General features: G+C 41.0%; 1 protein-coding gene across 9 annotated transcripts; it reads right to left on the bottom strand.

Annotated features, from left to right (window-relative positions):
* Window positions 1-1,529: 1,529 nt before the first annotated feature.
* On the bottom strand, window positions 1,530-8,641 carry LOC128608236 (N-acetyllactosaminide beta-1,3-N-acetylglucosaminyltransferase 3). Of its 9 annotated transcripts, none has more exons than XM_053625831.1 (3): window positions 8,496-8,641; window positions 7,971-8,001; window positions 1,530-3,814 (listed from the first exon to the last, which is right to left on the bottom strand). In XM_053625831.1, exons 2-3 carry the CDS (start codon window positions 7,993-7,995, stop codon window positions 2,661-2,663), a joined length of 1,179 nt encoding a protein of 392 aa, XP_053481806.1. In that variant the 5' UTR covers window positions 7,996-8,001; window positions 8,496-8,641; the 3' UTR covers window positions 1,530-2,660. The 9 variants fall into 9 exon arrangements, with proteins under 9 accessions (XP_053481806.1, XP_053481808.1, XP_053481807.1 ...); XM_053625833.1 differs by having other exon boundaries at window positions 1,530-3,811; XM_053625832.1 differs by having other exon boundaries at window positions 7,971-8,017; window positions 8,496-8,628.
* Between the last annotated feature and the right edge of the window lie 5,671 nt (window positions 8,642-14,312).

Genomic DNA, 14,312 nt, shown 5'->3' with positions numbered 1-14,312 from the left:
GGTTCTCTGAGTAATCTCCTCTTTACTCGGTCACTGACTTTTGGTGGACTACCTCCTCCGTGGTTGTGCCTCGTTCTTTCAATACGTTCAAAGTTTGAACTTCTTTTGCCGCTTTGCGTGCCCTTTTTGAATTTTTTTGTTGTTGTAATAGATATGTATATACTTTAAATATTAATGTTAATGAATCTGTGTATGCAGAACCCCATTCCTCTTCTCTTATTTTCTTACTATTTCTTTTCCAGGGGTTATTTTTTGTCTCTGTGTTAGTCGAAGATGGTTTTATATCATTCTCAAGCCTTTAGCAAGTAAAATTCATCCTTCTTCTGAAAACAAAGTTATTTTAATCCGATTTGCCTTTCTTTACTTTACTTTTCTTTTCTCTAGCTCACTTGTTTTCTTGTTGAAAAGCATCTCGTCTGTCCATGATTAAACATTCTAGAGTTTTGGCCGTTTTTCTTTAGCCAAGTTCCCACTCCCACCCAATGTTGCTCAACCTAATACAGGAGTAATATTAAATTCCCACTTGGCCATGTTTATGAGCCTGTAAGAGCCGTGAGGGTAGAGCCAGGTAGTTAACGTGGCTTTATCAGAGGACATAAATTCCACAGCATGCAGCTCAACCGGTTCTGGATTCTTGTATTTCCAGTCAGGCACGTCTTCTGGAAAAAGACAACGCAAAGCCTCACTTCCTCAACAATGGGACAATATCTCACAAGCACCATTATCCTTTATCAGATCTAAAGCCTGAAGCAATTCTGCTTCAGCAAATAGTTCCACCTGGATACACAAGTTTTATGTTTCCCCAAAACACCTCCTGCACAAGTCTCATCCATGTTTCTGTCTTCAGACTAATGCAATGTTCTGAATTGCACCACGACACTTCAGCACTTCAGTCTCACAAAACAAGAATAAGGATGTGTAAAAGCTTTAGTGTTAACACAAACATCACGCTTTCCTAACAGTGGAGAGGTGTAGTAGTGACTAATAATAATCACCGCTGTATTTAAACAGTTGCATCAACAGATGCAAGACTGATTACTTCTTAACGCAGATGTCTCGACGCTGCAATCTCCACCAACGGCTGTATGAGTACTGATGATGTTCATGTGTGGTGTCGGAACACTTTTTTCAATATCAATTGAAATAAAAGACGTTTTGTAAACATTTCTTTGTTTACGAGTACATACTTTTTTGTTCAGATTGTACTTGCTGTATATAAATTATAAACACAGGAAGTAGATTAAATTACAAAAACAAAAGTGTCCGAACACTTATTTTGCCCTCACTGTATATAAACACTTATTTAGAGCTGGGAGGATGTAGTCCAGCGAGTCGAGCACTTCCTGTACAGAACAGTCGCTGGCTGAGGTTCAAAATGTTACCTTCATTTATAGTTTTAATGGAAAATAAATTTGTACTTCTGTATAAATCCCTGCTAAGATGTGATGTAATCTTCATTTAAGGCATAAAAATACAGAATTATAATGTTTTTACATTATATCTTCAATAAAGATGAAGCAGCAATCAGGTCATTAATGGAACTTTTATAATAATGTCTTCCTGAAAAGATCATCAATAAACAGAGGTAGAAATGGGTTTAAGTGTTTAACATTACACCAAGTTTGTAATATGACAAATCGAAAAGTTTCTGGGAAAGGCTTACAAATGTCCACAGTCAGTGGGAGCGCTGGGTGTTCTGGAGTGTGTGAGAGTGTGTGAACACCACCACTGTTAAGTTTGGTGACAATTCTGTAGTGATGGGTCTGATCTCTGATAACAATGAGAAGGCCTACTTGGAGAAGTCTGGAGAACTGGTGCCAGGAGAATAACTTCCTCCAGTTGATAGTGGACTTAAGCACGAAGCAGGAGAGGAGCTACCTCCCCCTTATGATCAACGGGACCCCAGTGGAGACACCTTGGCATTCACATCACGCAGGACCTGTCACGCTCATGTCAGGGAGACTTTTAACTGCCCTCGAATGTGCTAAGGAACTTTTAAATCTGCACCATCAAGAGCATCCTGACAGGACACATCACAATCTGGTTTGGGAACAGCTCCAAGCAGGATAGACGGCTCTCCAGAGGGTGGTGCGATCAGCTGAGTGTACCATCTACACTGAGCTCCCTGAGCTGGAGTCTATCTACAGCAAGCGGTGTTGGCCAAGACCTGGAAGATACTGAAGGACTTCAGCCTTTCGAACAATGGACTCTTCTCTCTGTTGTGGTCAGGGAAGTGCTTCTGCTCCCCGAATGAGGAGGAGCTTTTTCCCACAGGCTATTCAGCCCTCAACCAGGACACCACTAAGGACTATTTACACATCCAAGCATTAATAAATATTTACTGTTTATAAATAGTTATTTTTCACCGCAACTACCTCAACCTGATGTTGCACAGCATTGTATTGCACATATCTGCACTTTATACCACAGTACATCAGAATATTTAGCTGCCTCTAACAGATTACTCATATCTGGGAAAAAAACCTCATATGTTTTTGTTAAAATATCCCAAAAAATATACAGCAGCTGAAGTGACCCATCACCAATGTGTAATTTATTTCTAAAGATAAACCGAAGCAGAAAGATGTCTACGCCCTCCCTTTCATAGTCTCTCACAGATCTCAGAACATGCTAGGACACATAAAATCTCACTCTGTGCACTAAATGCTCAGCTTTCCACAAACCAAATCTTTCCGATGGATTTCATGCCACATAATAAAAATCTGGTGGGGGAGGAACCTGTGGACCAGGAGAACCTCACGGTAGTAGCATGGATTGTACGAGTCCAGATTTTTTGAGGGGAGGTGCAGGCCTGCTGTCCTCACTCCCATATGAGACACGGGTTTAAGTCCAGCCTTTTCCAGGCACATTCCCATGTAAACATCATCGATGGGGAGCAGGGAGATGGAATGAGACATGTTGTAGATGACTCTGGAAGTGAAACGTGACAACAGGAAGCCGCCTCCACCGCAGTAGGGAGGATACCTGTCTGATTCTTGGATTTGGACCGGGATGTAGTATTTACTGGCCGGTACCCGGATCGGCCCCACGTGTTGGATCAAGTGGCCGACAAACAGGTGTTTGCTTCCATCATTATCATGTAACCCTTTGAGATAATGCACCATGTTGTCTGTGTTGGCGAAAATGTCATCATCTCCGTTGAGGAGAAAGTGCACATCAGGGCAAAACCTCTCCATCCACTCCAGGAATAAGATCTGCTTCAGTGTGAGGTTGAAAAAGGAATCTTCAAAGTCCCATTGAAGAATGTCCTGGTTCTGTTGGTTCTCCAGCTCCAGGAGTTTATTCAGTCTTCCCTTGTCGAAACTGCCTCCTGCTGTTCCGGATATGAACACGGTGCGGATCCACATGTTACTCTGAAGTCTCTCAGACGCCCACGTTTTTCGCAGAACCTCCCGCCGCTCATAGTTGGACGGAGAACTTTTGATGGCCAGAAGCAGGAAAACGTCAGCAGAGTTCTCTGGACCGCCGCACTTACCAGGAACATTGAGGAGCATGGGGAAATGCCGACAGTGACTGTAAAACAGGAAATCTTGGATGTGCCTGGGCAAAGTGGAAAACCCGGTGATGTTGGACGCAGATGAGTTTCGCTCACATTTGTGGGCTGGATTCAGGAACAGATCTGGTGATGTAATCTGAGCTTCAGATTTTAAATTTTGTTTGTCAGTTGTTTTGATTTGCCCGTTTTGTGATTTCTTGTTCTCTAGGTCCATTTGCAGTATTACTAACAAACACAGAATGACTGCGATGAGCAGAATAGCCGTCTCCAGATTCCAACTCCTTCTCCTGCATCCTGCTAGAAAGAAATCAGACACAAATCAAGTTTCTATTCAGAGTCAAAAGCTACATTTCTTTCTCCCAGCGGTGAGAAATAAACAATCAGAGACTTTAGAGATGTGACAGCAGGTGATAGTTTGGTCAGAGGTGAGGTCATGTAAATTCGAAATCTAAACATGAATTCTAAATATATACCAGAAAATATTTTCTCTTTATTTAATTTCCAGTAATAATACTCTCTGAATGATGCAAAGTAATATTTATTATAAAGTTATATTTATTAATAATTCCTGCCCAAAACTGAGCCTCGCAGAACATACACTTGTTTTTTAATGGACTTGTCCAGTTTCCAACCTTACGTCCCATCCAAATGAAACAATTTATTTGGCTAGGTAAAGTAGCGTCTGTTTGTACAGTTAGTGTGGGGTTTTGTTTGTTATTTTGGCCTTGACTGGCCTGATGAATTCCGGTGACCGTAAATATCCATATTGCACAATTATACAGTACATACACTGTTCATCCAGAACATTAAAACCACTGACAGGTGACGTGAGTAACTTTGATTATCTCTATACTATGACACCTGTTGGGGGGGCGTATATTTATTTGTCAGCAAGTGAACAGTCAGTTCTCGAAGGTGACGTGTTGGAAGCAGGAAAAATGATTGTGATGTCTAGACGACTGGATCGGAGCGTCTCCAGAAAGTCAAGTCTTGTGGGGTGTTCCCGGTATGCAGGGGTTAGTACCTACCAAAAGTGGTCCAAGGAAGGAGAACTGGTGAACTAGTGACAGGGTCATGGCCTCCCAAGACTCACTGATGCACGTGGGGAGAGAAGGTTAACCCGTCTGGTCCGATCCCACAGAAGACCTACTGCAGCACAAACTGCTGAAGAAGTTCATGCTGAATCTGACAGAAAGGAGTCAGAACACACAGACCATCACAGCTTGCTGTGTATGGAGCTGCGTAGCTGCAGAGCGGTCAGAGTGTCCATGCTGACCCCCTTTACACCTCCGAAATCTCCTACAATGGGCATCAGAACTGGACCATGGAGCGATGGAAGAAGGTGGCCTGGTCTGATGAATGAGGTTTGCTTTTACATCATGTGGAGGCCGTGTGCGTCTATGTCGCTTGCCTGGGGAAGAGACGGCACCAGGATACACTATGGGAAGAAGGCGAGCCGGTAGTGGCAGTGTGATGCTAATTCTAATGCTAATTTAGTATTCCCTAATATCAGTGTCCTCTTTCAGCAGGATATCTGCCAAAGGGAGTGTCACTAAGTACTGACTGAGCAGTGTGTACAAACTTTTGCACATGCCACAATTACTATTATAATTTATCTATTTTCTACATTTCTAAAATGTAAAGTAACTGTGCATTAATATCTGCAGATTTATTCTTTTGCTGCAGAGGTTGAGTTTACGTCTTTACACTTCATAAAGCAACAAAATGTGTAAATTGGCCAGGGGTGCACAAACTTTTGCATGCGACTGTAGCTTTATCCAGGTTGATGAAGACAGTGGAAAGTTGTATCATCAGGGGACTGCAGTGGAGTCTAGTGGGACATGATGATGATGATCTTGTGAATGTGGTGGTGGTGGTGTTTTTCCAGTGTATTTGATTTGAACGTCTTTGATCATTCTCAGTGGAATCTAATGTAAATTTCCTCTAACGGAATTTCCTAAAACGTCCTCATTTTGTGTATTTGCTAATTCTGTGCTAATAAACTCAACTCACTTAACTACTGAAGAGCAAAATACAGCACAGAAACCGTATAAACTATGAGATGCTGTCTGATTTCACCGGTTAAAACGTGTAGATGTGAAATGAACTCTTTTTAAATTTAGATTCCGTATTGAAAAATGATCAAATTAAATAGACTTACACAAGCTAAATCGTACTGCAATCATGAAATCACTTTTATTAGCAAGTGATTTAAACCTAGCCGGTATCTGTGTGTGATTACACACATGGACAGTCTTGCTCTGCTGACAGACAAAGCGCACTAGGTGACGTTCCCCTGGAGAGAATGTCAGCATTACTGGGTTCTGCTCAGCGGATTGTGTTTCACCGTGCTGTGTGTACAAGTTACGGAACACCTTTCTATCATAGCTCTTCTGTGGGATCGGACCTGACGGACTAGCCTTCACTCCCCACGTGGATCAGTGAGTCTTGGGAGCCCATGACCCTGTCGCCGGGTCACCGGTTCTCCTTCCTTAGACCACTTTTGGTAGGTACTAACCACTGCGTACTGGGAACACCCGACAAGACCTGCTGTTTTGGAGATGCTCTGACCCAGACGTCTAGACATCATAATCAACCAAAGTCGCTCAGATCCTTACGCTTGCCCATTTTTCCAGCGTCCAACACGTCAACTTCGAGAACTGACTGTTCACTTCCTGCCTAATAAAAATACCCCCCCCCCTTTAACAGGAGCCATTATAACGAGAAAATCAATGCTAGTCAATGTTAACCACCTTTCAGTGGTTTTAATGTTATGGCTGATAGGTTTTAATGTTATGGCTGACACAGAGTTCATCATGTGCTCTATCGACGACCCTAGATACTGCCCTTCCTAAGGTAAGATGATGTTCAAAGTCTGAAACACAACACAGAATTTCATAATAAAATGTTTTCTGCCTATCAAATTAAATGTTAACGTTCTATTGTAGATAAGATAAGACTGTAAAATAGCGTGTCATGCATATGATCGACGTGCAGTCAGAGATGTTCAGGCCTTGGTGTGAATGTGGGAAAAATCACAGACACGAAGGGAGGAAATGTTTGCTCCTCCAGTCACGTGCCAGAATGCCCTGAGCATAGCATGAGCCAAATCATATGCTATAACTGCCTGGAGCGTGTGCTGTTCATAGTTTAATGCAAACACCATTCATTTTACATTACGTACAAATTTAAAAAATTAAATTTGAATTGCATTTATTCAACCGTTATACTGACAGGGAATCATACTGAGACCAAGATCTCTACCTAATTCTGTCTTCAAAGACAAATAAAATAAAAAACTGTTGAAGCTTGAACGACTATGGGTGTCACATGATTTACCTAATGGAGGTTATGGCGGATGCAAATGCAAATAAGAGCATTATTATACGAGAGACAGGCAGACAAATCCAAATTGTAAAATACAGACGTGGTCATAAACAGGTAAAACAAAGGGTGAAGAATGAGGGCGAGAACAAGATCTAAACTTGTTTTGATGACGGATGACACATGAAATGAGGAACAAACGCTTGGTATTCTTCGTGAAGTACAAAGTGACACGAGGTGTTTAACTGACAAATGTAATCAGAAAACACAAAACAGCCAAGACTAATGATGACACATACGGTGAACACCCAATGACAATACAGAGTTAGGAGGAGACAGGACATAAAACATAACAAAACATGACAAAAGTCATCAAAGTCAATGTCACTGAAAAACTCATTCTCGCGCTACAGCGCTGGTGCGAGGGCAAATCGTGATGGTGGGTGTATTTCAATTATTTTATATTGGGCTCAAAATGACCCGGTTGCTTTCACCATATAAATATAACACAAATAATGTTTACTGGAAATTACTGAAAACTAAATGATACAGAATCCAAAAGGATGGTAAATAAGCTTTTAAGTGCTAATGTGGACTGTACTTGGTATAAAAGCTGCAATTTGTATTAAAGAAAAGAATTTATTTTCATTTCACACAATATGAAAATTAGCTGTAACTTTCCTGCAATAATTAATATGTTTGTTTTTTCCAGACAAAATTAAGTACATAACTAATAATGTTTTAAGAAGAATTAAGTGAACATTTTGCTATGATGTTTAGTAAAAGTAGTTTATTCTTGGGGACCCCAGCTCCTGTATGTCCCTGGATGTGAAATACGTTGGTAGGATGAGGGTTAAATTGATAAATAAATAAATATCTTTTTTTTTGTGAAGAAGAGTTCTGTCCTCTGACTCTGTAGCTCTAAATTCGAACATTTCACTACAGTAAAAAGTTATTAGTTATTTACACGTGTGGGAACGAACTTGAACGTTTCCTCAGTTTCTTCACTCAGATGAAGCTCTTTTGTCCCCGGGTTAATGATTATAAAGTCTCCCGGCGGTTTGTGAGAGGTGTCCTACAACACTGTGGTGAGAACAGCAGTGAAACTTGTAGTAATATTTTCTCTTACCATAAATAAAGTGCAGCACCGCCATGTTCACCTGAAACACATCCAAACTGTACATTAATGTACAAGACACACTGTCGTGTGGAATACTTCACTTCTGACTCGAAAAAGCACGATCCCTTCTCATCAGAAATGATAATCCACTTTAAAAACAGTTAAGCTCACATTTAAGCCTTACCGTTAGAAACATTATGGAAAAATAACTACTGAGGATTTCATAATGAACGAAGAGAAAGAGAGAAAAGTGTTGATCGAGATTTCACTTTCTCACTGAACAGACACTGCATTCCGACATTTCTGCTTTCTGGACTTTTCTACACCACACGAAGATCTGAACCTCTCAATCTGTACTGATCACAGTTTACAGCAAGAAACACTGTAATGACGAGAGAAATAAGTCTAGAGGACCCACACACACACACACACACACACACACACACAGAGAGAGAGAGAGAGAGAGAGAGAGAGAGAGAGAGAGAGAGAGAGAGAGAGAGCAAATGAATTAAACACAAAATAAAACTGATTTACCTGTAATATGTGCTGAAAACACAGAGCAGATCCGTGAAAGAAGTGAAGGAGAGAAAAACCTCAGCTAGGTGTGTGAGTGTGTGTGTGTCCTGAAACAAAGTCTACATCACAGTTTCGGACACAGTTAGCGATTTATACACCCTTCCCTGGCGGGGGGGGGGGGGGGAGTAATTAAACACACACACACACACACACACACACACACACACACATTTCACTTTGATCCACCTAGAAACACATGAAAAACTTTATCTCAAGCAACATGTTGCTGGTTTCAGTTACAGAAGTGAAAAAGCAGTTTTTGGAGAATTTTTTGTCCCCATTCAGAGAATTTAAGGGTGTTTCAGGTTACAGATTAGTAACGAGGGGGACTAGACTTGGATGACTAGTACTAGTACTACACACTAGTATTACACTAAAGGTCACAGTGACCGCTCAGGAGACAGTCAGCATCGAGAAGGGATTATGAACTTGGCAAATGAAGATAAGATGAAGCTAAGAATAAACAGAAGTGCTGGCAAATAAAGCAAAGAGAGGACAACTGCGAAAGAAAGAAAGAAAGAAAGAAGGTAGGAAGGAAGGAAAGACAGGAACTTGCAGAAATCACCAGAGACTGAATGAGGAACTGAAGGAGTTTAAACATCTCCGATGATTTAAGAACCTTTAGGCAGTTTGTAGGAAGTCATGATTACATACTGACCGTGTAATTAGAGCAGAGATCATCTGAAACTTGTATCTCCAAATTCAAGCCTCATGGTGAGTTCAAATGAAAGGTGCATTAAAGTTTTTTCGAACAGCGCTTCAGTCTGAATGAAATAATGTGAAATAGAATGCAGTAACAGGAGTGGAACAAAACCTGTTCATTTGTGCAAGAGAAATAAATAAATAGACAAACAAGAAGGTATCAAATATATACGATATACGTGTTTGCAGATGAAAGAACAATAACACCAAGACTTATAAGAATAAAGGCGATTACAATTACACTCAATCAACACTATGTTGTTCTAAACGGAAATCCCTTCTAGCCGATACAGTCCGAGTACACGTATCTAAAATCTCCGCTGGCGTGCCCCAGTGCTGCACCTAACCCTGGATTATAGCCTGCACTAACCTGTTCATGGATTTACAGTAACAAGGATTTAACGTAATCTACTAGAGACAACCATTTCAGGGTAGATCGGAATAAATTCCAACATCATTTATTACCCAGGTAATTTCAATAATAACTCTTAATCCAGTTCAAAAGTTAACAAGCAGTAATTAATAATATATAAACATCACATAAAACACAAACAAGAGAACTGAGATGTTTACCTGGCAATGAATCTACACACAGCAACTGTGCAGGAGATCTGTCTGTAGAGTCACCGAACCCTTGGCCAGCTCTTCCTACATAACCAGATACTCTGTAGGTCCACCAAACGGTGTCGATTGTGGTTAGAATTGGAATTTGAACAGAATTAGGGATTAATCAGAACGTAATCGGGCCTACTCATAATGGTGGTCGCACTCTTGACCTCATACTAACATACGGACTAAGTATAGAAAATATTATAATTTTTCCGCAGTCTGAAGCTGTCTCAGACCATTATCTTATCTCGTTCATAATACATATTGATCATAATATTTCCACCTCGCCTCGCTACCGCGTAAAACGTACTTTCACATCAGCTACTGCACCGAGCTTCATAAATAACTTCGCAGAAACATCAATTAGATTTGGATCACCGTCTGATCCCATAGAACTCGATCAGGCGACTGAAAGCTTGGAGTCAACACTCCGCTACACGCTGGATAGAGTGGCTCCACTCAAAAGGAAAATAATTAGAGAAAAAAAATGATCACCCTGGTATAACGATAAAACGTTAAAGTAATAAATGACCTACTGACCTCTGATCAGGGTTGTGTCTCGCTGCTTGTGTTACTCGACCTTAGTGCAGCTTTTGATACTATAGATCACACTATTCTCCTTGATAGATTAGAAAATGTTGTTGGCATTAAGGGAACAGTCCTCTCCTGGCTCAGGTCTTATCTGACCGATCGTTATCAGTTCGTAGATGTAAATGGTGAATTCTCCATGCGTACTGAAGTTACTTTTGGTGTTCCACAGGGTTCTGTTTTAGGCCCACTGCTCTTTACTTTATATATGCTCCCTCTAGGTCAAATTATTCGTAAACATGGAATTATCTTCCACTGTTATGCTGATGATACACAGCTGTATGTTTCAGCGAAGCCAGAGGACAGACAGAAGCTTAGTAAAGTTGAGGATTGTGTAACAGACATTAGACGTTGGATGCTTATTAACGTCCTCTTACTTAATTCTGATAAGACAGAGGAACTTGTACTAGGCCCACGTGTAGCTAGAAGTAATCTTTCTGATCACACAGTAACTCTGGATGTTCTTTCTGTTTCATCATGTGCAGCAGTAAAAGACCTTGGAGTGATTATTGACTCCAGTCTATCATTTGATGCTCATGTAGATAATATTACTAGGATAGTCTTCTTTCATCTCAGAAATATTTCTAAAATAAGAAACATATTGTCACTACATGATGTGGAAATACTAGTTCATGCTTTCCTCACCTCTAGACTAGATTACTGTAATGCCTTACTGTCTGGATGTTCCAGTAGGAACATAAACAAACTCCAGTTAGTCCAGAATGCAGCTGCTAGAGTCCTAACTAGAACCAGAAGATACCACCACATCACCCCGATCTTATCCACACTGCATTGGCTCCCAGTGAAATCTCACATTAACTATAAAATACTTTTATTAACCTATAAAGCACTAAATGGTCTCGCGCCACAATATCTAAGCGACCTTTTGGTTTTCTATGATCCGCCACGCCTACTTAGATCAAAAGATGCAGGCTATCTGACGGTACCTCGAATAGTAAAGGCTACAGCAGGGGGAAGAGCTTTCGCTTATAGAGCCCCACAGTTATGGAACAGTCTTCCTATTAGTGTTCGGGACTCAGACACAGTCTCAGTGTTTAAGTCTAGGCTTAAAACGTATTTGTTTACTCAAGCCTACCCTGATTAGATCCTGTTCTACTACTTCGCAGTCATAATAATCTTTTTTCTCCCTCTCTCCTTTCGCCGAGCCCCACACGAATTTATGGAGATACTAGAGATCCAGATCCTTTCTGACTCTGGATGGAGCTCAAATCTTCTCTAATTCCAGACTGCTGGGACTACGGCTGCTCCTAAGGCCATACAGACTTCAGATAAATCCATAGTGAACTTTTTCACACTATCTGTTGTTACCCAGATGAGGATGGGTTCCCTTCTGAGTCGGGTTCCTCTCAAGGTTTCTTCCTCTTAAAACATCTTAGGGAGTTTTTCCTCGCCACCATCGCCACTCAGTGTCTTGCTCAGTTGGGATAAATTCGCACCTTTAATATCTGTATACCGTGTTGATATTTCTGTAAAGCTGCTTTGAGAGAATGTCTATTGTAAAAAGCGCTACACAAATAAAATTGAATTGAATTGAATTGAACTGAATTTGGACCAGTTTGGCATTTGGGAGTGCTTAGATATCTATGAACGGATGTACCTTATTTACATACAGGATATAATTAGTGTGAGAGCCCTGAGGAAGGTAGGCCATTAACAGCATGCAATGTTTTTCTCTAGATCTTATATAATGTTTGAACTGCTGCTGATGGAATGAGACCACATCTCCAGAAGCACCGAGACCCTGTGAAGGATACTAAATATGTATAGTCAGCTTCTTATTCACATTAAAAACATACTATGTAATGCATATAGACCTTTAAGATTATCTCAACAGAGAGAGAGAGAGAGCGAGAGAGAGAGAGAAAGAGAGAGAGAGAGAGAGCGAGAGAGAGAGAGAGAGAGAGAGAGAGAGAAGGGTGTGGCCAGAGCCCATGACAGAGAGAGCTGCTCCAACGGAAGTTCAAAACGCTTGATTGTCACGTGATTCATGTAGACTTCAGATATTTCTGGGAAGTTTTTAAAACGAAAACGTTCTTCGTCCACACTGGCGTTTCCACTGTGTTTCAGAAACGATCTCCATCCACACCACACGACTGAATATGCATGTCACATGATCATTCATAACGGTCATATGGTAGGGGATTTGACGAATCAGGGAAGGATACGCGACAATCCAGAAGACCCGATCAGGGGGCGAACATGGGCGGAGCCACGCCTTCATTTTCAAAAGTCTTTGTTTTGGTCCGTTTAGACTGAAACATGAGCCCCGGGTTTTCAAACCAAAACGGTGTCTTCAGCGTTTCCGAAAGTCTCCGTTTTCGAGGGTCGAAAACGCTGGAGCAGCGTCGACAACAGTCGTAACCATAGCAACAGTTATGCGTTTTAAAATGAAAATGCAGTGGTGTGAACAGGGCCACAGAGTCAGGTAAGTAAATACAGTGCTGTGAAAAAGTATTTCTTCTGTTTTTGTCTATATCTCGTACTAAACAGTTTTAGATCTTCGAATGAAATACAACATAAAACAAGGGCAAGATGAATAAACACACAATATAGTTTTTTTATTTACTTATTGAAACAAGAAAAGTGATCAAACACCCTTCACCCATGTGAAAAACTAATTGCCCCCTTAAACTTAAAATCTGGTTGTGCCACCATTAAGAGCAATAACTGCAACCAAACTCTTCCGATAACTAGAGATCAGACTTTCACTTACTTCTAGGACTAGGATTTACTCGTACGCTTTGGATCGTTGTCTTGCTGCAGAATCCAGTCACGCTTGAGTTTCAACTTACGGACTGAAGACCGGACATTCTCCTTTGGGATTTTCTGGTAGAGAGCAGAATTCATGTTTCCCTCAATTACTGCAAGTTGCCCAGACGCTGGTGTGATGATCTTTTTGTGGAATTCGATGTTTGGTTTAAACCAGATGTAACTGGACCCGTCTTCCAAACAGTTCCACTTTCACCTCATCAATCCACAGAACATTCTCCCAAAAGGTTTGAGGATCATCAAGGAGTGTTTTGGTGAAATTCAGACGAGTCTTGATGTTCTTCTGGGTCAGCAGTGGTTTTCACCTCGCCACTCTTCCATGGAGCCGTTTCCCCCCAGTGTCTTTCTGATAGTGGAGTCATGAACAGTGACCTTTACTGATGAAAGAGAGGCCTGTAGGTCCTTTGATGTTGTCCTTGGCTCTTTTGGGACTTCCTGGATGAGTCGTCGCTGTGCTCTTGGAGGAATTTTGGAAGGTCGGACACTTCTGGGAAGGTTCACTACTGTGCTGAGTTTTTCCATTTGGAGATAACGGCTCTCGCTGTGGTTCTTTGGAGTCCCAGAGCCTCTGAAATAGCTTTGTAACCCTTCCAGACTGATGTACTTCAATCACCTTCTTCCTCATCATCTCTGGAATTTCTTTCAGCTTTGGTGTAGTGTGTTACTGAGTAAGATCTTTTAACCAACTTCCTTTCCAACTTTGAAAAAGTTCTATGTAAGTGTAGATGTGATTGAACAGGGTTTGCAGTAATCAGGTCTGGTTGTGTCTCGTCCAGCTGAACCCCATTATCACTGCACTTTCATAGATTTGAGGAATTAGTAAATGCGGGGGCAAATACATTTTCACACAGGCCCAGATGGTATTGGATAACTTTTTCACTTCAATAAATAACATTATCATTTAAAAACTGTATTTTGTGTTTACTCAGACTGCCTTTGTATTATCTTGGATTTTGTTTAAATTTTTTTTAGTATGAGATCTACGCAAACACAGAAGACATCAAGATGGGGCTGTAAAAAAATGTATGCAGTGTTGGTCAACTCCCATGTCAGTGCTAACAATGCTACTGTTACAAAGAAAAAGTA

Source organism: Ictalurus furcatus, chromosome 5, assembly GCF_023375685.1.
Source record: "Ictalurus furcatus strain D&B chromosome 5, Billie_1.0, whole genome shotgun sequence".
In the NCBI taxonomy this organism is placed as follows: Eukaryota; Metazoa; Chordata; class Actinopteri; order Siluriformes; family Ictaluridae; genus Ictalurus; species Ictalurus furcatus.
This window is presented reverse-complemented; position numbering and strand designations above follow the sequence as displayed.

Excerpts from the sequence above, each read along its gene's own strand:
- LOC128608236 (XM_053625829.1), bottom strand. The coding sequence starts at position 8,025 with ATGTACAGTTTGGATGTGTTTCAGGTGAACATGGCGGTGCTGCACTTT. Across the intron at positions 3,815-7,970 it reads GGTGCTGCACTTTATTTATG|CAGGATGCAGGAGAAGGAGT; the intron begins GTAAGAGAAAAT and ends ATTTCTTTCTAG.